This window comes from Polypterus senegalus, chromosome 6 (assembly GCF_016835505.1).
Source record: "Polypterus senegalus isolate Bchr_013 chromosome 6, ASM1683550v1, whole genome shotgun sequence".
In the NCBI taxonomy this organism is placed as follows: domain Eukaryota; kingdom Metazoa; phylum Chordata; class Cladistia; order Polypteriformes; family Polypteridae; genus Polypterus; species Polypterus senegalus.
The window spans coordinates 130,256,036-130,283,746 of record NC_053159.1 but is presented as its reverse complement, the minus strand read 5'-3'; the positions used below and the strand labels follow the sequence as shown (position 1 = coordinate 130,283,746).

The 27,711-nt window shown below is 39.6% G+C and overlaps 1 protein-coding gene across 1 annotated transcript in view; it reads left to right on the top strand.

The window, feature by feature from the left end:
- Nucleotides 1–27,711, top strand: part of taok1a (TAO kinase 1a) — a 245,509-nt gene that overhangs the window by 71,258 nt on the left and 146,540 nt on the right. Inside the window, exons 3-4 of the mRNA XM_039757195.1 lie at nt 8,040–8,279; nt 25,422–25,493. Coding sequence (XP_039613129.1) covers nt 8,148–8,279; nt 25,422–25,493 — 204 coding nt within the window. The 5' untranslated portion in view covers nt 8,040–8,147. The remainder of the gene's footprint in view (nt 1–8,039; nt 8,280–25,421; nt 25,494–27,711) is intronic.

Sequence of the window (27,711 nt, the reverse complement as noted above, 5' to 3'; positions counted from 1 at the left end):
GACCCAAATTAAGGCCGTTACTGGTGCTGACTGCAGCCCCATAACCATCAGATGGCATCTGAGACTGAAGGGCTTCAAAAACAAAAAACATCTTCAAAGACCTTATCTCCTTGAACGCCACAGAACTGCTCGTTGGACTTTGCAAGAGCGCACCAAACATGGGACATTCAAAGGTGAAAGAAAGTTTTATTCTCTGATGAGAACAAATGTAACCTTGATGGTCCTGATGGTTTCCAACGTTACTGGCATGACAAACAGATCCCACCTGAGATGTTTTCTACGCGCCACAGTGGAGGGGGCACCATAATGGTCTGGGGTGCTTTTTCCTTCAGTGGAACAATGGAGCTTCAGGAAGTGCAGGGGCGTCAAACGGCCGCTGGCTATGTCCAGATGTTGCAGAGAGCATTCCTTATGACTGAGGGCCTTCGTCTGTGTGGTAACGACTGGGTTTTTCAACATGACAACGCTACAGTACACAATGCCCGCAGGACAAGGGACTTCTTCCATGAGAATAACATCACTCTTTTGGCCCATCCTGCTTGTTCCCCTGATCTAAATCCAATTGAGAACCTTTGGGGATGGATGGCAAGGGAAGTTTACAAAAATGGACAACAGTTCCAGACAGTAGATGCCCTTTGTGCGGCCGTCTTCACCACTTGGGAAAAATGTTCCCACTCACCTCATGGAAACGCTTGCATCAAGCATGCCTCAACGAATTTTTGAAGTGATCAACGATAACGGTGGAGCTACTCAGTACTGAGTTCATGTTTGGAAGTTTGATTTCTGTTTTGGGGGGGTTTACGGGTTTTTTTGGAGGTGTGGTCCTAAACTTTTGTTCAGCTGTATAACAGCCTGTTTCAGTTTAATCATTGTTTTAATTTAATTGCATGCTTAAAAAACGTTTTGTCTCACTCCCATTTCTTCTTGTTGCATGTTGAAGCTCTACCTGGAACCTTAAGATCCAACCATGCAAAATATGATTTTTTGCCATTTTTCAAGTGGTCTTAAACTTTTGATCGGGACTGTATATCCCCACCCCCAGTCGGCGGAAGTAGGGCTTGATATTGGCCACATGAATTGTTTCCACTATGGCATCTACACTTCTAGCCCTTTGTATGCGGAAATTTAACCAGTCCTAAACGCTTTTTTAATTTTTACTGGACCCACCCATTTGGGCGCTAGCTTAGCAGCGAACCTGTTGACAGCACTGAAGTGTGGGTGAGTCCTAGTCTAAACCAAGTCCCCGACAGCAAGGGGTACCAATCGCCGTCGTGCATTACAGTACTTACCCTGTCTGGATGTAGCACTCACCAACCTCCTTTGTACTTGGTGCTTTAATTTTTCTAGGATCTGAATTGTGGTGTATGTCTTTGAATCAGGGAGAGGTTCTGGGGTAATAAGACGGTCAAAGGGACTTTTGAGTTGTTGGCTAATAGCCACCCGAGCAGGTATCTCACCAGTGGCCTCATGCACAGCTGTGTTGATAGCAAATCGGAGCTTCGGTAGCCACTTATCCCAGTCTTGATGTCGTTCGCCCACATAGGAGGTCACCATAGTCTTCAGGGTCCTATTCACTCTTTCCGTCAAATTTGTTTGTGGATGGTAAGCCGTGGTGAGTTTCTGTCTGACTCCCCAAGCTGAATACAGTTCCTGAAGCATTGAACTAGGAAATTGAAGGCCCCTGTCAGACACAATATACTTTGGGACCCCCTAGCGGGTGAAAATCTCATCTTTGAGAGTAGAACAAATCTTCGGAACCTTCAAGTCCCGGAGAGCAAACAGTTCTATCCATTTTGAAAAATAGTCAACCACAACCACCATTAACACTGTCTTTTGGGCTCTTGATGAAGGTAAAGGCCCCATCAAATCAATATCCAACATTTTCCCGGGTTCAGATGCAAGAGTGGACTGGAGAAATCCTACTGGCTTACCAGGGGGGTTCTTCAATTGTTGACAGATCTTATATGATTTCATATGGCTTCAAACATCCCTTCGAATGGTGGGCCACCAAGCTCCTTCCAGAATTTCCATCAAGGTCTTCATCCACCCAAGATGCCCACCAAAAGGACTGTTCTAGGAAGTGGTGCCATTTTTCCACAGCCAAGCATTCTTTTTCCAAGGCAGAGTAATTTAGCTCGCCCACTGCAGAGCCCATGAGGCATAAGCAATTACCTTCTGATCCCCCTCGATTGTTTGGGTCAGAACTGCTCCAAGCCCGATTTTGCTGGCATCTGTATGAACTTGAAAAATGAGTCGTACATCAGGTTGAGCCAGGATAGATGGAGATTGAACAGCCCCCTTTAATTGTTCAACTGCATCCTGACATTGAGCTGTCCACTCCCATGGAACATCCTTCTTCTTCAGGTGATACAAGGGTGCAGCAATGTCAGCCAATCGGGGGATAAATTTGTGGTACCACCCTACAAGACCAAGAAACCTCTGCAGACTTTTAAGATCTGTGGGGGTAGGATAGCCCTGAATTACTGCAACCAGTCTACACGGAAACAATATGTCCCATCCCATTTTTTTTATAAGGACTACTGGAGCATCTGGACTGCAACATCTTGTCCAGATGCTCCCTTATGATTTCACTCTTCTGGGGGGATACCCTGTATGCCCAATGGCAAATTGGGATCTCATCTTTAGTCCTTATAATACGAGAGAGAGTACTAGTCAAACCCAGTTTTTGTGTCCACATTTCTGGTCATCAACACAATAGAGGCTTCACCTCCTCGGGTTGTTCCAGAACGCTGGCTAGTGAGCTGGTCATGGAGGTTATTACCTCAGCAGCATAAAAGTTGAGGCTGGACCATCCCAGATCTTCTTGAGCCTTTGATAAAAAAGGCTTAATTTCCCTCCATCTATAGAGTAGCTCCTCAAATGCAGATGTATAGACATCTGGATTGAGGTAGTAAAATCCAGCCCATGGAGCAATGGAATGGTCAAGTGGTTGTCCTCCTGTCCTCCAGAACATAGATATGACCCCCCTGGAAGACTGAAACCTATTTGGAAGGTTAACGGGACCCTACCCATAGCCAAATGCTTGGTGCCATCCGCTAAAATATATTTGACTGTGATGGCCGCTGCAAGGTTTTTCTTTTGTAGTGCCATTTTTTCCCACAAGCTCTTCTACATTAGAGTGAAGTGACTTCCAATATCTATGACTGCATCGACTTGTAATCCCTTCACCTGGATGAAGACCACCAGAAGAGAGGTCTGTGCCCGGACAACAGAGACCCTACTTTAGTTAGGCTATTCTGTTTTTTAGGTGGTTTCATGGAATGGACTTCCTTTTTGGTAGTCTGAACTTTAGTCCAGTATTCTCTGGAAGCAGCCCAGTCTTGTTCCACTAGAGAACCCACCTTCACCAGTTGTTCCACCGAGTTCACCACTCCTCTCAATCCTCCAGCAAAGCGTGGATTGCAGGTGTTCAGTATACGGCATACCAGTTCTTCCTCTGCCATGTCAGGTTGCCATTTCAGACATAGAGCCCTATAATCGTATGCAAAATCTCTTATGGACTGGTTGGGTGCTTGAACTATTGACTGGAGACTCTCTTCAAGTTCCATCTTATAACCAGAAGGAAGGAAGCGTTAAGAAATTCACGTTTAAATGAAATCCAGCCAGTGATTTTTGTGCCAGCTCCTCCCTGGACCTTGCAAAGACGTGTTTATCACCCCCATAAGCTCTTCATTGCCCAGTGGTGTAGCAGACACAAAAGCTTCCCTGTGCTCCAAAAAGTCAATCACGTCCTCTGAAGTGTAATCCGTTTTAAACTTCCAAGTGGAGCACTGGCACATGAGGAAGCGCACTGGATTGTGTGAACGCTAGAGGCACTTTTGCCCCGTTGAACCCGTCAGACAGACGTCCCAGACACACGTTTAAAAACACCCAGTTTTTATTAATACTTCTTCAATAAAGTGCCCAAAGCACTGCACTTCCACAATTCCTTCAATAATAACAATAATCCATACAATAATAAACAATAATCCAATCCTCCACTCCCTGCAGTTCCGTTACACTTCCACCCAACTCCGGCTTGGTCTGCTGGGGTTTCCCATAGTCCTTTTATACTTCGTGACCCGGAAGTATTTCTTCTCCGGGTCACTATCAGATCTTCCTTTATTAATCGTCTCGGAAGTACTGTGGGCTTCCGTCCTTGTGACCCTGAAGCACTTCCGGGGTTGACATCCTCATATCATCTCCCTGAATCTTGGTGAGCTCCCTGTGTCGGCACCCATGGTACCCAACAGGGCTGAGGATATGGACTCCATGTCCCATGGTGCCCTGCGGGAACCTGAGGAGCCATTTCCATCCTGGGGAGCTGCCATATAGCGTTCCGGGGGATTTAGTGTCTTGAAAAGGCTGTTTTTCTTGGTTGAAAGATGTCCCGGCCATCACAATTGATAAACGCGTGACCACACCCCCGGCGTTGATTGTGCAGCTGGCATTTTAATCGTGGACATACATTTCCGTATCTCTTTACATAGTTCTTCCTTCCATTAGCGATCTCGCCTCTGCAGACAATGTACGATCTCCTGCTCCGTAGCTGCTAGCTGGGCAGAGAAGTTGTCATTAAGCTCTGTATTGCTGTATCCACATACACGCGGAGCCCCTCTTCGCTAGATATTGTACTCTCTGCCACAGATTTTATTCTCTTGTCTAGAGCATCGAGACATTCGGAAACAGCCGCAAGTAACTGCAGATTGCCATCGAAATCCTCCTCGTCCTGTACAGGTGGATCCTCCAAATACATGGACTGCAACAGACTAGATAGTTCATGGCCTCCTGCAGGAGTACTGAAGGTGACATGGCGGCTTCGGGTTACCGGGTCCTTACACGGCGATACCCCTCCTCTTTTCTTTTCTCTCTTTAAAACGGTGCAATTTATGCAAATCACTCCTCGAAAGAAAACAGTAAAACCGGAAGTTCCACCTCTGGGGCACCGCTGTCATCCCCACAACACCCGGTCGGCAGCAGAAAACATATTATATTTATGTGGCAGCGCTTCAACACCAGACAAATTTCGGAGTTACATATCTAATTTGCATAGATATAAATTAGCAGTTTTCAGTTGACTTAACGTATTTGTATGAAATGAATGAATGAGTGGATGATTGGTTGGTAGGGTCCAGAAGGTAAAGAGGGAAGTACTTATTAAAGTGTGGTTGAGTGGGGTTGGGCGTTAAGCTGGAGTTGGGGGATTCTCTGCCCAGAGAGTGCTTGCATCAAACCTGTTTGATGACTCCAATATATGGTATTGTAAAATTCTCCAGATTCGCTAGTCTTACAGCAAGTACAGTCTTTCTATTATAAAGAAATATATTGCGATGAGACATCTTCAGAGAGACAATTTCCCGCGACACAGTCAAGTCACGCCCTACTTACAAACATCAAATAAGATCATGGTCATCTAACCTCTCAGTTGTTGCCCCGCCCTGCTTACAACCATTTTCAAACAAGATCACAGTCATCTACAAAGTGAAGAAGTAAGAGCAGCTCTAAAACAATTGATAAGTTAAAGATGACACACGACACGGTCAAGTCACATCATACTGATATCTGTTGGAAGCATGTTCCCATGAGACGGTGACCTAGGCAAGGAAAGTAGTAATCACCCCGGAACAAGTGTAATTGAAAACTGTGCAGGTCCAAACAGGGGTCAGAAATAAACGACAAATAGTAAAAAAAACACAGTAGAATTTCATAAAAATGTTCAAATACTGTACATTGGCACCATACACATGCACAGCAGGTTACAGATTATGAAAGCAGTGGATTTAGAAAGGCTGCAAAAAAAAAGAAAAGCCTTGGCACGATACACATGCAGAGCAACATAATAAATATGATAGTACTACAATTCGATGGTGTCACAAAACAGAGTACAGATCGCATTCGCGCAAACAAAAGGAAATTATTACTAGGTGATATAACGGAACAGCAAAATGAGATTGAATATATGCACATGGGTGATATGTCGGAAGTATGTAGATATTGTAAGGCTTTAAAGTTTAAGTCGGAGACTTGTAAATCGTCTAATTCGTGTTGCCATCAGGGAAAAGTACCATACGATGCAAGTATCTGTGTTCCTGCAACAATTATAGCTATGACGAGTTTAATTTCGAAAAAAGCACAATTTGGTCAGGTGTATATTTATGATCATGGAGAAGTGATGCAACATAGAATCGGTAAATGATCCGACGTGCTAGAACATATACAGCCAATAATGGATACAAATCCATATGTCCAAAAGTATTGCACTTTACACGAAAGTTATCAGCAAAACACAGACAAAGAAATTTTCTTGGATTTTTATATGAATCCGATAGATCACAATAGCATTTATAGTAAACCAACATGTATGTCAAATACATCGGCATATGCCGATCCTTTACTCATTCCTTTGCTTTTCCCAGATGGCAAAACAGGATGGTCGTACAATATGAAACAAGCGCATTCAGAAAAACGAATAACACACAATATTTTGGGTCAAGATTAGCGATACATTCCCATGTACTTAACCCACTTCTGTCATCTCAATGTCTTTCTCAACATTACATTACTAATGTGTATGTAAAAGTTGCAACTAATCGTTTTTTTATTAAATTGAATCAAGCTGATCTTAGAATGGAACATATGCAAGGTCTCATTAATCACGTTCTTAATTCAAATAATAGTTCAGACATACTCAAAATGGGTAAAGCAGTAATAATACCATCATCATGTTAAGGTAGTCCAGGAGCATTGCAGCATTATATCATGATGCAATGGCAATATCCAGAACTATTGGTCGGCCAGATTTCTTTATTACAATGATGTTTCATCTAAAGTGGCCTGAAACCCGCAGCTGCTTGACAACAATGCTACTGGCTACATCGGCTCTGGATATTCCCACTTTTGTAAGTAGATTATTTTATCAGAAATTCTTATTTTTATTGAATGAACTCGAAACGGTGTTCTGGCAAAAAGGAGATCTTGATATGTCATTCATATTAAAAATCCCATCAGAATAGCTTTTGAAATGACAATTAATAGATCACAAGGACAAACATTTGACAAAGTTGTTTTTTTATGAGGTTTTAAAATGAAAAGTGAACATAATGCATATGAAACAATTCCCATGAGAAAAAAAACACTTCTAATTGTTTTTCCACAGGAACAAACCTGGGGGTTGGTGAGCGAAGCGAGCAGGGGGCAAAACCCCCTAGTCTTTTGCAATATAATTGTGAGAGACCTAGAGAGTTTATGATGCTGATGTTATTTTTTTTAGGAAGAGGATATATGACAGGTTTTATCATTTTTAAACATTAGGCAAACTGTTAAGGTCTTTCATCATATTGCTATGGTCTCATGTCATGAACAAGAAATAAAGATTGCCTGATAAATTATGGCCCTCTTAAAGCACTAAATACCTGTTACTTAAATAACAAATTCTCATTTCCCTTCAAAAATTAAATCAAGAATGCTTCCACAAGCAAGCACAAGATTTCTTTACACAGTCTTTATATAAAATCATCAAGTTGAAAGGTGTTTATTTCAAAAATAGTATATTCTCAGACTGTCGGTCCAGAGTAGTGGGTTGTCAGATACTGTTCTTGCTTCATTAAAAGAATACAGCAAAAGATAAATATGTTTTTATTGCATAAGCTTAATTGGTGTGATACTGTATAATGTCTATCTAATTTTAAAACCACTTGCTTAAAATCTGTTAAGAGAAAAATCTAAAATCGGTAACAGAAAGTCAGCAGTTTAACGACAGATTTGACTAAATCTTTAGATAAGTCCTCATACTGTACATACTGTATATAATTAATACTTTGTTTTAATAAATAGTGCTTTAGTTTTTTGTAATGCGTTTAATCCTTATTTAAAATCTTTACTCTGCCATTTTTTCTTTGTGATTTGGTGTGTTACAAAGCTGAGCTATTGTCTGCATAAGAAGATTGCCACTTTTGAAAAATTGGTAATTGATTTGCAAAGAAAGTCATAGAAACTATACTAATTTTTGCTTTTGTGTATATACTTTTTTCCTCCCTTAGATGCCCATGCTGAATAAGCCTCGCTTCTGCAGATGAGTCATTCATTGGGTTGGCAGCTTAAACGCGCGTCCAGATAGTTGGTCGGCTCTGCTCTGCTCGGTAAGGAGGATGCCGTCCACCAACCGAGCAGGGAGCCTCAAGGACCCAGAAATTGCAGAACTTTTCTTTAAGGAGGATCCAGAGAAACTTTTCACAGATCTGAGAGAAATTGGCCATGGCAGCTTTGGAGCAGTTTATTTTGTAAGTATATCATGCCTTTGAACCAGTAACAGCAACGTTTGTTTATATAGAATATTTTCATACAAAATGTTTAGTTAAAATACTTTGTAAGATATTAACAAATACAAATTGCAGTGCTGCTAAATTTACATTTTTGTTGACTGGACAATTGTGATTTTAAGGGGTGAGTGAAATAGTATTGTATAGTAAAATTGAGGCTGGGAAAATTATTAATTATTATAATTGCTTGTTTATGAATGACAGAATAAATGATGACTAGGATTTCATGAAATCCTTCATACTGTTGAGGATCCGGTGATAGTTTTGAGTAGTGCTAATGTGGTTATTCAATATAATTGACTAATAATCTAATTGTATAGTATTTACTTAATCGGCTAATTGTCCCAAACACTCCCCCAAATTGCATAATTGTGTTTGATGCTCTTTTTTGAGCAGGGGAATAATTGAGGCAGCTGCACCTGATTCTGATTAGAAAGGTCACTCTCAGTATCAGAAAAGGGTCTCCTCTGTGTGGTAGTATTTCACAAGGAGAGCTTGGCAGAATGATTGTTCACTGTGTAAAACACTGATAACACCTGGAGTAAATACTCAACTATAGTGTAGGACAAGACAGTAGTACTATAAGTAAAGCATTTGCACTCACTTAGATATCCAGTAGTAGTTATTTTAGAAACATGAGGCTGATTATGTTGAGAATTTCATGTTAATGACTAACTTTGGGTCAAAGTTAGAGACATGGTATTTATTCAGGTAGGATAGTTAAATACAGTTGGTTAATCTTCTAAATAAACCTGTGAGTTGCTACCTTTATCACTTCCAAATGCACTTAAGTAAAATAATGTTTCAGTACACAAAGTAGCTAAATAGGTACAACTGCTCTGTTAAATACCCTTGCTAGCTTTATTTCAGGTGCAGTTAATAGTCATCACATATACTTATGCCAGGGCTGGCAGCTTTAACTTTTTAACGGTCATCTTGTGGATCAGAAACAAAGGTGCTCATGAGCAATATAATCCTATGTTAAAAAAAAAAAAAAGTTATTTTATGTATTTTATCCAGAGATTGTAAGTAAATTAAATCAATAAACTATAATGCTGCCGTTAGCGCAGACTAATACAGGTCTAGTGAAATCAGCAGTTCTGAAGTGAATTGGTTCTGTGCTCTTTTAGCCTTCTGTTTAAATCAGCATGGATGAGGCTGAAGACAATACCGCTGCTCCCATCCTGCTGGAAAGAAGCACCCTTAGAGAGCAAAATGTGGAGTTACACTGAATGCCCCATATTAAGTGTGAAGGTTTTCTCCAACCTCATCTATTGCATCCTTCAATTTGATGAAAAGAGTTTACATTATTTAGAAGAATAACAATTCTGAGTGAAATCATTTGTGTGTAGTGCAGAATGTCCGTTTGCTACAATAGCAAATAATAGCATTTTTAACAGTTTAATGAATGTGCATTTTACACTAATGTGGTAACCTTATTAAATATCAAGTAGATTGGCTTTTTAAAAAAATGAAGCATTGTTAACAGGGATACTCTGATCATGTTTTTTAAGACTGATACTGGTCACCAATTTCATGTTACTGGATTAGCCAATTGTGATTTTTTTTCCTCTAAAAAAAATAAGAAAATCTCAAATTTTTTTACACTAGTCTTCTGCATTACCAGACACGCACAAACCTTATATCCTATATTAAAGTATTAACTTTGGAATTTTTAAAATTAAATTATAGACCAATCGATCGTACCATATAGTAATTGCTAATGGACATGTAGAATTTAATGTTGAACAGTTTATGCATGTATTGTCAGCACTGCTTATCTTTGGTTTTAAATTGTGTCTAACAGTAAGAAATCAAATATCAAGAAAAGTACAGCAAAGAAAAAGTATACTGAAGCACTAAAACAGTTGGACTAAAAAAAAATGTATACTTTACACAACTTAAGTTGTATATATGTAGCCAAGCCAGCCCTTTTGGACTTATAAATAAATGTAACTTCTATATTCGAAATGTCTGTGAATAAGCATCTATGTACATCTCAATTTAAGATCAGCTTTTAGAAATACATGTGTAATGAGTTTTGTTAGTAATTTACGCAATATCTATGTAATAGATAATATTGATTATATTTAGTCTAAGACAGAAAATATTTATATACTTGGAAGTTTTTCGGTTTTCTGTTAATTTTTGTGGAATGCATTATGCCATCTTCATTTTTTCATTTTTTGGGATTTTTTTTACCGGAGATATTTTCTTGCCTTCTTCAGTTGTATCTATTTGGTGCAGTTTACTTATAACTACAGTAAGTCTTCATTTAGTGTTTTTTTTTTTTTATAGGCCTAGAGAATTGTATTATTTGCTCTTAATGCACTGGTAAAATTTTCTTTGTCCCAAGTTTTTGCTTGTGTTTATTTTTTGCAGTAAGAAATTTTAAGCAGCATTACGTGCTTGTTGTCTCGCAGCTTTTGCTCTTAGAGCATCTTTATATATTTCCCACTAGCAGTCATGTGTGTACCCATTTCTTTTAAGTGCCTTAAATAGTGGCCTCCTTAATACTAGAATTACCAGAGTCTATGAAAAAACTTGTAGATCCGGCCCACCTTAAAACCGTTCTCACCTCTCTGCCACCGTCTTTTGTCTTCTAAATGTGCTGATTAAGACTAGCCGGCTATTCCATCCCCACCGCCGCAGAATGTTCACTAAGTTTTCCTAGCTCATGCCTTGTTTGATTATCTGGGAGTGACTCAACTGCTGGAGTTTTAGAGTGGAAATAATAGATAGTTATTTGAAACACATGCATTTCATGTGTGTTCCGTTTCTACTGTAATCTGTGTAAACACATAGGCATAAATTGTAGAATATGTGAAGCCTGATTTCCAAAGATCAAATGAGCACTCACAAAAGGTTCAAGAACAACACAACAGCTTCCGTAGCATAGTGCTAAAATCTGCTTCTCAGAGCGCAGCATGCTTACCGTGCCTCAGAGACCCGAGTTCGATTCCCCACTGGGGAGAAAGTGTTACTTTTTTTTCTTCTTTTTAATCTTCACCTCTCTGCCTCCCTGCAAGCGTGTGCTTTCTGCGTTCTGGGGCGTTTTTTTTTTCTCTTTTTTCTTAAGTAAATCGTTAAGTTTAAAATGTCGATTGCAGTTATTTCTGTTGATTAATTCATGCTTTCATTCATTATGGCTAATACTGTTATCAAGTGGTCGCTATTTTTGCCTGTTGTATACAATCTATCTAGCGTCTTTATCTCCACTCTCACTGCCCGATTGCCTGCGTGCAGCGTGTGTCGATTGATATATGATTTAATGTATTTCTATTTGACAATTCCCAGAGTTGTAAAATACATATACTGTACATTATACAACGAAAATACTGTATAGCTAATACTGTTATGTATCTGTTTAGTGCATTCTCTGTCTACCTATTATATCAGTATCTTTCCTATCTATTTTTCTAGTGCCTTTCACATGTGAATGTACTCTCACTGTCTGCTTGCCTTTCTGCAGCACCTGTCATATAGTGCCTTTCCTATCTCTCTATCTCTCTATCTATCTACATTATTCAGTGATCTGTCTGACAGTGGGCAGTGAGAGTGGAGATAGATTGTTTACAACAGGCAAAAATAGCGACCACTTGATAACAGTAGCCATAATGAATGAAAGCGTGAATTAATCAACAGAAATAACCGCGATCGACATTTTAAACTTAACGATTTACTTAAGAAAAAGAAAAACGCCCCAGCGCAGAAAGCAGATGCTTGCAGGTAGGCAGCGCACCCATGGTTAAAAAGAAAAAAAAGTAACACTTTCTCCCCAGCGTGGAATCGAACTCTGGTCTCTGAGGCACGGTAAGCATGCTGCGCTCTGAGAAGCAAATCCACACCACAGAAGCTGTTCTATTGTTCTTGAACCTTTTAAGTGTTTATTTGATCTTGGAAATCAGGCTTCACACATTCTATAGTTTATGCCTAAATTTTGTAACACTTAATTATTAAAATATGAAAAAGTTTCTGTTTTAACAATATGTTTACACAGATTACAGTAGAAACAGAACACACATAAAATGCATGTGTTCCAAATAACAATCTATTATTTCCATTCTAAAACTCCAGCATTTGAGTCACTCCCAGATAATCAAACAAGGCATGAGCTGGGAAAACTTAGTGAATGTTCTGCGACGGTGGGGATGGAATAGCCGGCTGCTTGCTGCTCGTCTTAATCGGCATATTTAGAAGAAAAAAATACGGTAGCACAGAGGTGACTCATTGACTCTGGTAATTCTAGTGTTAAAGTTCTTTTCTCTGTGCCAATCCCTTGAAATCTATAATAATAAAAGGCAAAGCCCTCACTCACTCACTCACTCACTCACTAATTCTCCAACTTCCCATGTAGGTAGAAAGCTGAAATTTGGCAGGGTTATTCCTTACAGCTTACTTACAAAAGTTAAGCAGGTTTCATTTCGAAATTCTACGCGTAACGGTCATAACGGTCAACAACGTCCGCCATATTGAACTTTCTTATTCATGGCCCCATCTTCACGAAATTTGGTAGGCGTTTTCCCTGCGCTAACCGAAACCGATGTACGTACTTATTTCGATGGTATGACAGTGGCCGCCATATTGAATTTTCCAAACGTCACTAATTCTCCAACTTCCCGTGTAGGTAGAAGACTGAAATTTGGCAGGCCCATTCCTTACAGCTTACTTACAAAAGTTAAGCAGGTTTCATTTTGAAATTCTACGCGTAACGGTCATAACGGTCAACAACGTCCGCCATATTGAACTTTCTTATTCATGGCCCCATCTTCACGAAATTTGGTAGGCGGCTTCCCTGCGCTAACCGAAACCAATGTACATACTTATTTCGGTGGTATGATGCCACTGTCAGCCACCATATTAAACTTTCCAACGTCACTAATTCTCCCACTTCCCGTGTAGGTAGAAGGCTGAAATTTGGTACTTATTTCGGTGATATGATGCCACTGTCGGCTGCCATATTGAACTTTTAACGGAAACCGATGTCTGTACTTATTTCGTTAGTATAACACCAACGCCGGCCGCCATATTGAACTTTCCAACGTCACTAATTCTCCAACTTCCCGTGTAGGTAGAAGGCTGAAATTTGGCAGGCTCATTCCTTACAGCTTACTTACAACAGTTAAGCAGGTTTCATTTCGATATTCTACGTGTAACGGTCATAACGGTCAACAACGTCCGCCATGTTGAACTTTCTTATTTACGGCCCCATCTTCACAAAATTTGGTAGGTGGCTTCCCTGAGCTAACCGAAACAAATGCACATACTTATTTCGGTGGTATGATGCCACTGTCAGCCGAGATATTGAACTTTCCAACATCACTAATTCTCCAACTTCACATGTAGGTAGAAGGCTGAAATTTGGCAGGCTCATTCCTTACAGCTTACTTACAAAAGTTAAGCAGGTTTTATTTCGAAATTCTATGCGTAATGGTCATAACGCTCAACAACGTCTGCCATATCAGGCTCACTCTTGATATCTGGAGAAACATTGTGTCTTATGTATTGAATGACTGGGACAGGTTCAAGAAGTGGACTGATGACGGTACAGGAGATAATTATACTACACAGGAGCACTAGAAGAGTGAAATGCTTAAGCCCTTCACCTATGCATCTGCATGTGAGTTGATGGCTGCCGCTGAATTGTTCGGTTGTCGCTTTCAAGTGTACCGAAATGGCCAAATATTTTACACCTTTCAACAACCGCCAATGCCTCTTAAACATCTTAAACATCTTAGATTCACAGGTGACGATTTCAGTAGTGGACACTTCGATGTTTATGAATGTTTAAACTCTCAAAAGCTGGATGTGATTTTATCAATGAAACCGGTTGTGTGCTTACAATACTTGACAGATGCCAAATGTCACTTCAACACAACAAATCCTGCAAATACTGTCGTAATTGAAACAAACCATGAAACTCAAATCGATTATGACAGCAGCAATCCAAGATGTGCCATTTGAGACAAGATTACTGTTCACGTGGCCACGTCTGCTCAAGAGTAAGCTCAGCGCACAGCTTGGTCATGTTACAACCGGAGGGCCGAACTGACAACATTGTATACAAAGAGATCCTTAACAAATAATTATTGGCATATTTTCCCTCAGTTTAAAAAGGTTTAATTTTCTTCTTAATAAAAATTTGAATGCAGTACTTCACCGCTGTGAAGCGCGGGTATTTTGCTAGTCTTATAATAATTGTTCTATCAGATACTTAAATTTATGCTTGGGATGGAACGTTATTTGGTGAAAAATTAAATAGCTGTGTCTTTGTCATTAAAATATACATTTGTGCTAAGTTTGTGTGACTGCTGGAATGTTGGATTTTTATATGTTGTATCTGGGTGCTGCCAATGACATGTTTTACTTTGATGGGTGTTGTGCATTCATAATGTTTAAGTATTGTTGAAATCTCTTATGTCCAACTGCCCCAACTATTGTTTAAACATCAATAATATTGTGTTGTCGTCTTTTAACCCCTCTGGGAGAGACACTTCCTTCTATTTCTTGCCATTAGTCAGTGAGTCATTTTCCAACCCGCTATATCCTAACACAGGGTCACAGGGGTCTGCTGGTGCCTATCCCAGCCAGGCAGGAACAAATCCCCGGGCAGGACACACACACACGCGCACACTTTGTCTTTGGACTGTGGGAGGAAACTGGAGCATCTGGAGGAAACCCACGCAGACACGTTGAGAACATGCAAACTCCACGCAGGGAGGACCCAGGAAGCGAACCTAGGTCTCCTTACTGCGAGGCAGCGGGGCTACCATTGCGCCACTGTGCCTCTTGCCATTAGTGTTGTGGAAACAAACATTCCTCTGTTTTAAATGAAGAAAGTCACGGAGCCCAGATGAGAATGCAGAACATTTGGTCGTGAACCAAAATAATTTCTCCCATAGGATTGTACGTAAATACAATTAATCCGTTCCAGACCGTAAGAACTGTATGTAAAGATATTTTTTTTAAAAATTTTTAAGCACAAATATACTTAATGATGCCATAGAATGCACAGCGTAATAGTAAACGAAATGAAACACTGAATAACACTGAGAAAACCTTGCACAACAGAGAAAACTAACACTGCAAGAGTTTGTGCTGTAGCGCTATGAACCGCTCGCTAAAAACACTTCTTTTAATGAGTTTTAAGCAGAGGGAAAAGAATTAACATTTGAAAAATCTATAATTTAATAAGCCTCCAAGAAAAGTAACATTGCAACAATACATGCTTCGAACCGATTGCTGTAAACAGAAGTGAAGTGGAGGTTAAAATTCAATAGAAAAAAGTCTTCATTAAATACGAGGTTTAAACAATGCTTGGATCTGTCTCTTTAAAAACAAGCCTTATGCGTGTCTCTCTTGCGCGTGCCTGTGTGTGTGTGTCTCTCTCGCTCTCGCGCATCTGTCTGTCTGTCTGCGTGCGCCTGTGTGCGTGTCTCTCTCTCGCGTGCCTTTGTGTGCGTGCGTGTCTCTCTCTCTCGCGCGTCTGTCTGTCTGTCTGTGCCTGCCTGCCTGCCTGCCTGCCTCTCTCTCGCATCTTTGTGTGTGTGTCTCTCTCTCTCGCGCGTCTGTATCTCTTTTGTGTCTCTCTTGCCCGCGTGTCTGTGTCTGTCTCTCTTGCGCGCATGTCTGTGTATGTGTGTGTCTCTCTCGTGTGCGCCTGTCTGTGTTTGTGAGTGTGTGTGTGTGTCTCTCTCTCTTTCGCTGCACAGGGAGAGACTGAACACGTGCGGAAATCATTGGCACGCACAAACTGAAAGGGAAACTGGCTTGTTCGTATACCGAGTCTGTGGTTATGAACAGATGCAAAAGTTTGGTGAACTTTTTGGTCGTAAACCGATTTGTACCTGTTCCAAGACGTTCGTGAACCGAGGTTCCACTGTACAGCTAATCTGCTTTTGTGCTTTTTTTACTACCGTTACCTCATCTAATACATCACGTCATCTGATTTATTAATTAGCATAGCTTTATTATTTCATGCAATCAACTAATGTCACCAGTATTTTCTGATTCTTTTTGACTCTCCCATTTACCTGAATGTTGCCTTGTAAATAGAGGTGATCAGTGGACTCTTCTATTGATCTTAGCACCCCTCCTGTGAAGCAATGCTAAGATCAATATCACCCCTCTGGAGTTTATCCCATTAGTTTATCCTCACTTTCTAGAGGGTATTCGTTACTCATTTACCTCTGACCTTGGAAAATCAAGCTGGTGGTTTCTCTAAGATGAGGCCAACCTCACATGCTCAAGCTTTAACACTAGAAATACCAGAGTCTACGAAAAAACTCGTAGATCCGGCCCACCTTAAAGCCGTTCACACTTCTCCGCCAGCTTCTTTTGTCCTGTAAATGTGCCAATAAAGACGAGCAGCAAGCAGCCGGCTATTCCATCCCCCACCGTCGCAGAACGCTCACGAAGTTCTCCCAGCTCATGCCTTGATTGATTACCTGGGAGTGAAGTGGAGTTTTAGAGTGGAAATAATAAATCATTATTTGGAACACACGCATTTCATGTTGGTTCCGTTTCTACAGTAATCTGTGTAAACACATTGTTAAAACAGAAACTTTTTCATAGTTTAGTAATAAACGTTACAAAATGTAGGCATAAACTATAGAATGTGTAAAAGCATGAAGTCCAAACGTCAAATAAACATTTTCACAAAAGGCTGAAAGACGTTAAAATAGCTTCTGTAGCGCAGTGGTAAGAGTCGCTGACTCCGCGCAACGGGCTGCCTGTGCTTTAGAGACCCGTGTTCAATTGCCCTCCTGGGTAGAGACTGTTATTTTTTTTTTCTTTTTAACATCAAAACGGACATACAATTTATAAACTGGTAAGCACTGTCAGTTAATGAGATCGTTATATTTTCATGTGGGATGCTCCTTTTAAAATATTGTTTAACAATTGAGACTGCAATTAAAATGAATAAGTGTCCTTATAACTGTTACTTTTAAGATCCATAACACACAGACAGACAGACAGACAGACAGAGCACTGCGTCACTAGATACTGTATATAAATAAACAGGGAAGGCACATGTACTGAAAGAAAAAAAAAAGATCAACATGTACCTTGGTCCTGCTTGCACTGAATAAGCTCATGCGCTGTAACCCCTCACTTCACACCCCCATCTGAGTCTAAGTAACAGCGCAAGTACAGACGCAAACCAAGTGTAATCAAGAGTCGCCGGTTCAATCCCCACTCACTCCTATATTTGCCGTTTTCAGTAGTAAGCTGCTCTTTGTGTTAATATTATACAGTACACACATACACTTGGTTTGCGTCTGTACTTGCGCTGTTACTTAGAGTCAGATGGGGGAGGGGAGGGGTTAGAGCGCGTGAGCTTATTCAGTGTAGTTGGAACAACGCACATGTTGATCTTTTTTTTCTTTCAGTACATGTGCCTTCCCTGTTTATTCATATACAGTATCTAGTGACTTATCTGCCTGTCTGTCTCTCTATTACGCAGTGCTCTGTCTGTCTACCTGTCTGTCTGTCTGTGTGTTATGGATCTTAAAAATAACAGTTGTAAGGACACCTGTTCATGTTAATTGCAGTTTCAGTTGTTAAATATTTTAAAAGGAGCATCTCATATGAAAATATAACGATCTCATTAACTGACAGTACATACCAGTTTATAAAGTTTATGTCCGTTTTGAGGTTAAAAAGAAAATACATTAAATCATTTATCAATCAACACACGCTGCACGCAGGCAAGCGGGCAGTGAGAGTGGAGATAAGGACGCTAGATAGATTGTATACAACAGGCAAAAATAGCGACCACTTGATAACAATATTAGCTATAGTGAATGAAAGCATGAATTAATCAACAGAAATAACCGCGATTGACATTTTAAACGTAACAATTTACTTAGGAAAAAAAAGAAAAACGCCCCAGCACGCAGAATGCAGACGCTTGCATGCAGGCAGGCAGCGCGGCCATAGTTAAAAAGAAAAAAAAAGTAACACTTTCTCCCTAGCGAGGAGTCGAACTCGAGTCTCTGAGACATGGTAAGAATGCTGCACTCTAAAACGCAAATCTTAGCACTACGCCACGGAAGTCTTTGTGTTGTTTTTGAACCTTTTCAGAAGGTGTTTATTTGATCTTTGAAAATCAGGCTTCACACATTCTATAGTTTATGCCTACATTTTGTAACATTTATTACTAAAATATGACAAAGTTTCAGTTTTAGCAATATGTTTACACAGATTACAGTAGAAACGGAACACACATGAAATGTATGTGTTCCAAATAACGATCTATTATTTCCACTCTAAAACTCCAGCAGTTGAGTCACTCTCAGATAATCAAACAAGGCATGAGCTGGGAAAACTTGGTGAACGTTCTGCGACGGTGGGGGGTGGAATATTCGGCTGCTTGCTGCTCCTGTTAATCAGCACATTTAGAAGACAAAGGACGCTGGCGGAGAAGTGAGAACGGTTTTAAGGTGGGCCGGATCTACGAGTTTTTTCGTAAACTCTGGCAATTCTAGTGTTAATCCATGTGTAGTTAACCCTTTAGTTGACCTTCAGTCCTTTTCCTAATGTTTTAATAAGTCGTTGTTTAACCTCATTTAATTATTTACTGTAATAATTTTGTAAAAGATTATATGTTAACTAAAAATTCCATATTAGCTTTGATATGTATGTAAGTATTCCTGATTGTTAAACTGTGAAATTGTCAGGCTAATTTCCAGGAATGAAAACTTCTTATCTGGCTTTAATTATTCAACTTTTGACTGATGCAAATCCTTATTTTGGCTTTGTGTTACTGTAAAAGCTGTTAATACATATTAGGAATAATACTGCTTATCCTGTGAGTCTTGTGGAGTGAAGTTCCAGGATATAGTCATTATATAGTACTTTGCCAGCCTGTACAACTTGCTATTATGATTATTGGCCTTCGTGCTTTGATTTCATTATGAACTGGCCAGGGTTAAGACATATTGTTATTGAACGCAAAATATCATCTACATACAGGGATATTTTATGGAAAGAGTTATGTGCCAATAGAGGACTAACTACCTGTCGTGCTCACAGGGTAATGGCAAAGTCTACAGTGAAAGATTAAAAAGTAAGAAGGAAAGGTGGTAACCCTACCTAGCACTTTAAAAAGTAGGAAGGTGGAAGAGACATTTGAGTTGGTAAGTAAAACCACCTAAGGTAAACATTATAAAGCTTTGATCAAACTAATTAAACCATTCCACCTTCATAACATGTGAGCTGCCAAAAAAGCATTATAGTCATCAAACAGAAACACTTCTCCATATCCCGGGCCAAAAGTAGAGCTAAATCAGGTTAACGTTGGAGAGATATGTTTGAGACAAAACAATTAAGCATATGGGTTTTATGTTATTTTTGAAAGTGAGTAGAACTTCTGAAGGCAGTATGTGTAGGTAAGGTTTTTTTTCCCCCATCTTATTCTATCAAATGCAGGTTCTCTTCTTCTACAGAATAGAGACTTGAGTCTAAGTCTTGAATGAATTGTCATTACCCATAGGCTGTAACAATTATACAGGTGCCGGTCATAAAATTAGAATATCACGACAAAGTTGATTTATTTCAGTAATTCCATTCAAAAAGTGAAACTTGTATATTAGATTAATCAATTACACACAGACTTATGTATTTCAAATGTTTATTTCTTTTAATTTTGATGATTATAACTGACAACTAATGAAAGTCCCAAATTCAGTATCTCGGAAAATTAGAGTATCTATTAAGACCAATGCAAAAGAAGGATTTTTAGAAATGTTGGCCTACTGAAAGGTTTGAACATGAAAAGTATGAGCATGTACAGCACTCAATATTTAGTTGGGACTCCTTTGGCCTGGATTACTGCAGCAATGTGGCGTGGCATGGAGTCGATCAGTCTGTGGCACTGCTCAGGTGTTATGAGAGCCCATGTTGCTCTGATAGTGGCCTTCAGCTCTTTTGAATTGTTGGATCTGGTGTATTGCATCTTCCTCTTCACAATACCACATAGATTTTCTATGGGGTTAAGGTCAGGTGAGTTTGCTGGCCAATCAAGAACAGGGATACCATGGTCCTTAAACCAGGTATTGGTAGCTTTGGCACTGTGTGCAGGTGCAAGGTCCTGTTGGAAAATGAAATTTGCATCTCCATAAAGTTCGTCAGCAGCAGGAAGAATGAAGTGCTCTAAAACTTCCTGGTAGACTGCTGCGTTGACCTTGGACAACAGAAAACACAATGGATCAACACCACCAGATGACATTACACCCCAAACCATCACTGACTGTCAAAACTTTACACCAAAGGAAATGCAAAATTTACTTTCATCAGAGAACATAACTTTGGACCACTCAGCAGCAGTTTTGTCTTTAGCCCAGGCAAGACGCTTCTGACGCTGTCTCTTGTTCAAGAGTGGCTTAACACAAGGAATGCGACAGCTGAAACCCATGTCTTGCATACGTCTGTGCGTGATGGTTCTTGAAGCACTGATTCCAGCTGCAGTCCACTCTTTGTGAATCTCCCCCACAGTTTTGAATGGGTTTTGTTTCACAGTCCCCTCCAGGGTGTGGTTATCCCTATTGCTTGTACACTTTTTTCTACCACATCTTGTCCTTTCCTTTGTCTCTCTATTAATGTGCTTGGACACAGAGCTCTGTGAACAGCCAGCCTCTTTAGCAATGACCTTTTGTGTCTTGCCCTCCTTGTGCATGGTCGTCTTTTGGACAACTGTCAAGTCAGCAGTCTTCCCCATGATTGTGTAGCCTACAGAACTAGACTGAGAGACCATTTAAAGGGCTTTGCAGGTATTTTGAGTTAATTAGCTGATTAGAGTGTGGCACCAGGTGTCTTCAATATTGAACCTTTTTACAATACAGTAATCCCTCGTTTTTCGCGGGAGATAAGTTCCAAGGCCGGCTGCAATAACTGAATTTCAGCGAAGTAGGGACACCATATTTATTTAATTATTTAACGTGTATTTGGATGTTTTTAAACCCTCCCTGTACTGTTTACGACCCACCCTTTACTCTATTAATAACAGGGACAACTGTTAAGCAATATGAAATCGGTAGATAAGTTTACAGTTACTGTATAGCGAAGTACACGTAGCTGTTTATGATGTGATGATGGTGATGAATATGCTGTGCAGGTAAAATGATGACGATGAAGGTGATGATGACTTTTACTGCGCAGCCGATGACTGTATTTTACGTCTCTTCAGACGACGGTGCCATTTCCTGGGGCACCTCTTCCACGATGGTGTATCCGTAGTAGTAGTAGTAGGAACTGGCTCTTTTTTGCAGCTCTCGGCAGTTTTTGCCGCTGCTTCTTTTTCCGGTCGAAGAGCAGCTTGTAGGTGGTCATGACGTCGTCGACCTTGTTGCAAAATTGGACCGATTGAACCATATCACCGTCCCATTCCTGTGACCGCTCTTGCAGATCCTTAGCCAGTCTGTGGGATCTGGGCATCAGTCAAAGCACCAATCACAGGCCCGATTAGAAAGCGGGAAGCTGTGATTTGTCATCTCCCTCCCATGTACCAATCACAGCCCGTGTTACAACGCACTTAGTCACCAAACTTGTTTTGTTGTTCTTGGACTAGGAAATACTACTACTATATTTAAAAACCCGCAAAGTCGTGAATCCGCGAAAAGTGAACCACAAAGTAGCGAGGGATTACTGTATTCTAATTTTCCCGAGATACTGAATTTGGGACTTTCATTCGTTGTCAGTTATAATCATCAAAATTAAAAGAAATAAACATTTGAAATACATCAGTCTGTGTGTAATGAATTAATCTAATACAGTGGAACCTCGGTTCACGACCATAATTCGTTCCAGAACTTTTTCGTAAACCGAGTTGGTCGTGAACCGAAGCAGTTTCCCCATAGGATTGTATGTAAATACAATTAATCCGTTCCAGACCGTACAAACTGTATGTAAATATGTAAAAATATGTAAAGATTAAGCCCAAAAATAGTTAATTAAACCATAGAATCCACAGTGTAATAGTAAACTAATGTAAAAGCATTGAATAACACTGACACAAAACACCCAGGCTCCCTGATCAGCTACACGAGCTGGCTCGCTCGCGCTCTCTCTCTCTCTAGCACACACACCACCAAAGCCCCTCCCTCCCTACCTCCCTTGCTCGCGCAGCATTTTTTTATAAATGAGTTTTAAACACAGCAGAAAAAAAAAGGAACAACAAATCCGAAGCGCTTGAAAAAACCAACTAACAAGCAAACAAAAAAAGTAACATTGGAGGAGATCACACGATGAAGTCCTCCATGTAAACAATTTTTTAATGAGTTTTAAGCACAAGGAAAAAAGCGAACATTTGAAAAAAGAGAAATGTAACATCGCACCTAATCGCGCTATGAAAAACTCCATCTGTAAACACTTTCATGAGTTTTAAGCACAAGGAAAAAAAGGAACATTTGAAAAAAGAGAAAAATAACATTGCAACAAATCTCATTATGAACTAAAAAATTAAACTTTTGAAAAATCGGTAATACAAAAACCACCAAGAAAACTAACCTTGCATGAAACGAGTTCTGGCATGAAGTGTTTTCCTTCAGGTGTTTTCTCTCTTGTGATTTCTTGGGTTTCTGGTGCTTTTAGCTGGTGGGAGTGAAAGCCTCATGCAGCCATTCCAAAAATAAAGTTCTTGTGACTCAGCCCTTCGTGTTTGCCCTCCACATTACTGGCAGTCTGGCTTTGTTTACATTATGCTGCTTGAAAGCACGAGGGTTCTCAGATTGGTAAATGAGTAAACTGGTAAACGGTTTTTCCACCTCTTGTAATTTCTTTCTTTACTTCGATTTCAATTTTCTTCAAAACTTACTTCTGACCACTCTCCACTTGCTTAGAAGCCATAGATAACTGCAAAAGCACACGAAATACTGTAGAGCACAAAGAGAGTGCACGTCTTATTGAAAACAATGAACAAGGAGCGGCTTTGCTTAAATGAAAAAGCATGGCAGCTCTCTTTCTCTCTCAGGCTGCCTGTGGTGGGGGTTGTGATTCGCTTGCACTACAGCCTACAGATAGGCAGGCAAACACGTGCAGCAATATCCTCCTCCCCCCACACCCAGCAGGCACGTGCTCGCTCGCTCTTGCTCTCTCTCTCTCAGCTCAGGAGGCAAGGGAAACTGGCTTGTTCAGCAAACACGTGAAGCAATCTCCTACCCCAGCAGGCATGTGCTCGCTCGCTCTTGCTCGCTCTCTCTCTCAGCTCAGACAGGCCAGGGAAACTGGCTTGTTCGTATACCGAGTGTGTGGTTGTGAACTGAGGCAAAAGTTTGGCGAGCTTTTTGGTCGTGAACAGAGTTGTACGTGAACCGGGACGTTCGTGAACCGAGGTTCCACTGTATACAAGTTTCACTTTTTGAATGGAATTACTGAAATAAATCAACTTTGTCATGATATTCTAATTTATGACCAGCACCTGTACATTTGGAAGTTAACTTTTATGAATGAAGTGCAATTAGGCTAAACACATATTCAGTACAAATATCAGTGTGCCATTTTATCCACTCTTAAAATCATTTTTAAGATAATATTAGATACCACTCACATAAAAAATGAAACCAAATACCCAGGGTCTCCAGTTTGTACAAGTTGTTACTATTCAGCGAGTGGGTATTGTGCGTCTTCTTTTGCAGATTGTACATGAAAATAATTAACCTTTGGTCTTATTTGACATGTAATTACTGGGCAGTGCTGTTCTTAATGCAGGCTGGAAAGTGTTCAGCATCTCACAAAGTAACGACTAGAATAACTGGAACGTCAGGGGTCTTGAACTTTTTTGATATCGTTAATTTAGCAAAAATGGAATCCAATGCTTACTTGAAGTTTTTAATGTTTCAAGTAAAGTAATATCACCAGACATAAATTTTGTTTACCGCTTCAAGTTTACATGATTAACTGTTTTACGCATTCATTAGGTCAGTGATACTAGTCTTCTCCATCACCACTTCCTTAGCAGCTGCTGCTGCATTGCTACTCTTTTGTCAGATGTGCCAATAATCTTCATGCACTGCCACCAGCACCTGTTGCTCCACCTGAAGGATATTTCCTATGTTTTTTCAGACTTGTACAATGCTGTCGGCCATATGATTTATTTTGAAATTTGGGTTTTACACATGTATGCAACATTCAAACTGTACAAACCACGATTTACATGTATACCAGTAAACTGTACAAGTGTCATGGAAAGCAACTGTTCTGTGTAGGCTGTGTTGAAATATATACAGTATATTTTTCTTTTGAGTGAAGGTTAAAATGTTGCAATGAGCATAATCCAATTGGGAAAGAGACGCCAAATAAGGTTGAAGCAACCAGAGCGCTGCTAGAGTGTTATTTAAGGAATACTTAATTTTCACGAATACTTACAGCGGAAATGACTGAAATAAATACTGAATTTTTAGTGGTTTTATTTTTGAAGAGAATGAAAAAAACTTTTTGGTTATTGTCAGTAAATGTCTGTGCTAAAGTTAAATTTCTGCTGGTTTTCTTAAAAATACCTCACAGTTTTTCATATCACGATTTTTGCCACTTATGTTTGCATTTTTTTTAATCCTAAAATCCTAGGTATGATTTTTGTCACTTAACGTTTTCTTTTTTTTTTATTTAGAATTATTTAGTTATTTTTTAATCTTAAGCTGTAGTACTTTTTTTTAGTTATTCTATAAAAATATACTTTATCTTTGTGATGTCTGTTGTCAATTTTGCTAACAGGAATTTTACTAACGCTTCTAGTTGTAATTCGTGTATAGTCAAGTTTACATAATCGTAGAGGTATCTGCATACAGGCATAGTTTCAGAGAACACTCGCATAGGAGAGTTAAAAGCTGATTTAAACCTGATTTTTAAATTAACATGAAATTATAAGCATAGTTTTTGTAATTAAAGATAATTATGCATATGGTGGTATTTACATGAATTGTTTTGTGAATGGAATTTACAGTTTCATTTTTGTATAATAGAATTTTTGTCAATTTTGTTTGGAATTGTAAAGAAAAATTTTTAATAGCATAAAGATCCAGAACAAATGTTTCAATTTGATTATTAGCCTCATAGTCAATGTTATTTTATTTCTTTCAGTCTGATTTCTTCTTCTTCTTTTGACAGGCACGAGATGTTCGCACAACTGAGGTGGTGGCAATTAAGAAAATGTCCTACAGTGGCAAACAGTCTAATGAGGTAAGTTTAATTTTGTGCTGTCAGTTTTTAGCCTAGGTTAAGAGATGCAACACTGAATAAATGGTCTTTTTTATGTCATAAAATAATTTTTAGACATTCTTTAATCTTTTAGGTGAAGTAATTGGTTTTATCCAATTTTTGAATTGTAGTTGGAATAATCAAAAAACTATAAAATGGAAGAATCATGGCAGCAAGACCACGATTGTTTTCACATTTATATTTTTCCAGAAAAACTCTAAAGCAGTGTTTCTCAAACACTGGGTTGTAACACATTTTTAGGCAGATGTAGGTAAAGTACTAAACAATCTACTAAAGTAGAAGTATTACTAAAGTAGACAAAAATTTGCTTAAATAAAGGTATCCAACATGGAAACTACTTAGGTAAAAGTAAAAAAGTAAGTGTGGAAAAACTGCTCAAATAAGAGTACAGTGTAGTTACTTTAGGCAAGAAATCAATTAATGTCAGTTAGCAAATATCCTCAGATCATGCTGTGCTTTGGAAAGTTTAGACAAATATACATAGCCCAGATTGATAGATTGCCCACTGTTGTGACAGAAAACAGTCATATTACGGACATCAAAGCCAGTATTACTGTCAGAGAAAATTACAGGCATTTTACGGAAATATAAACCAGTATTACTGGGAGAGAAAATTAAAGGCACACAATACAGTGACGCATATTACAGCCACATACAAGAAAGTATTACTGTCAGAGAAAATATTACGGACGTTGCTATTAACAACATGCGACCCAAAAAAAAGGACACGTCAAGTATGACAAAAGACACAGACAATCAAATCCTATATAAGCAACATCTCCTGGAAGAAGGGTCAGCTCAACAAGTAAACATTAACAAAAGAAAGGCTGGAAGACAAAGAAAAATACGAGCAAATAGATCGATTGAAGAAAAAGAAAATGAGCGTCAGAAAAACGCTAAAAGGGAAAGACTCAGAAGAGCAAACCTTAGAAAAAGTTGCCATTTACTTGCCAGAACCAGTATTCAGAGACGGTCAGTTATATGTTGCATTATCAAGAGTTAGAAGTTTTCCAGATGTTGTTGTCAAGGTTTTAGAAGGTCCTGAACAAGGCTAACTGTTGCCAAACTCGGACAGAATATTTACAAGAAATGTTGTCTATAATGAAATTTTATAGAAACATTTCATGAGGTAAAAAAATAGAAAATTTTTCCTAAATATCTTCTTTGGATATTGTGTATTACAGATTGTTACAAAGTTTTACACTAAGACAATATTAATTATACTTACTGTATTGTCATACACGTTTCTATTTTATTTTTATTATTATTTTATTTTAGGCTTCTTGCAAAAATATTTTTGACAAAAAAAAATCAAGACAACAAACAGAATGAGGTCAAGGTCCCTTGCCATAGACTGTTCCTACTAATGTTTATGCAGTACTGTTCTAGCACCCGTTATTGTAACGGGCTTAATGTCTAGTTATTTTAATAAATGCTATTGTTGACCGACTGTAATCAAGTGCTCTGCCAATGAATGATGGAGTTTCACCTCTCTCTGACTGTTTTATTATTTCTACTTTATTTTCCATGGTAATGGTTTTTCTCTTCTGTACTGTATCACCAGCACTTGCATCAGGTTTGTGTTTTAGAGACATTGTTGAAGGGTGAAGAAAAAAGATTAAGATGAGCTCTTCTGCGCAGCACTGTACACCCTATCACAGCAGGAAGTTACCTGTCGTCAGCACGTCTGATGTATTGAACGAGAGACAACTTCCTGCTATGTACGTAACAGTACAAGTAGGCTTGCTATTGAGAATGAATGGGGGCTGTGAGAGGCGGTTCACCACACAGCCACCTCCACTACAGTACGCTGCCTGGAGCGTCAGCCCACTGAGAGCGAACATGGTGCGGCCAAAGGCGAGTAGTGAATCGCCCACCACCAGCCCTATTCAACAGGCAGCCACCCGAGGCACACTACAAGGCTACCCCCTGCCGCCCCTCAATGGTCTCCGTTCAGCCACAACTGGGTCACTGCTTGCAGCATCATCAGCTGCCCACCAGGAACGAACGGGGCAGCCCCCAACGCCCATGCAAACCCCCAAGCTCCATCCACCCTCCATCTAGTCACGAGCAGTAGCTGCAGCGGCGTGGTGGGCGGGCAGCGAACCATCCCATCAAGCCTCCGTCCTGCACGCGAGCGGTAGCTGTGGCCCCAGTGACTATAGACCACAGGTCACTG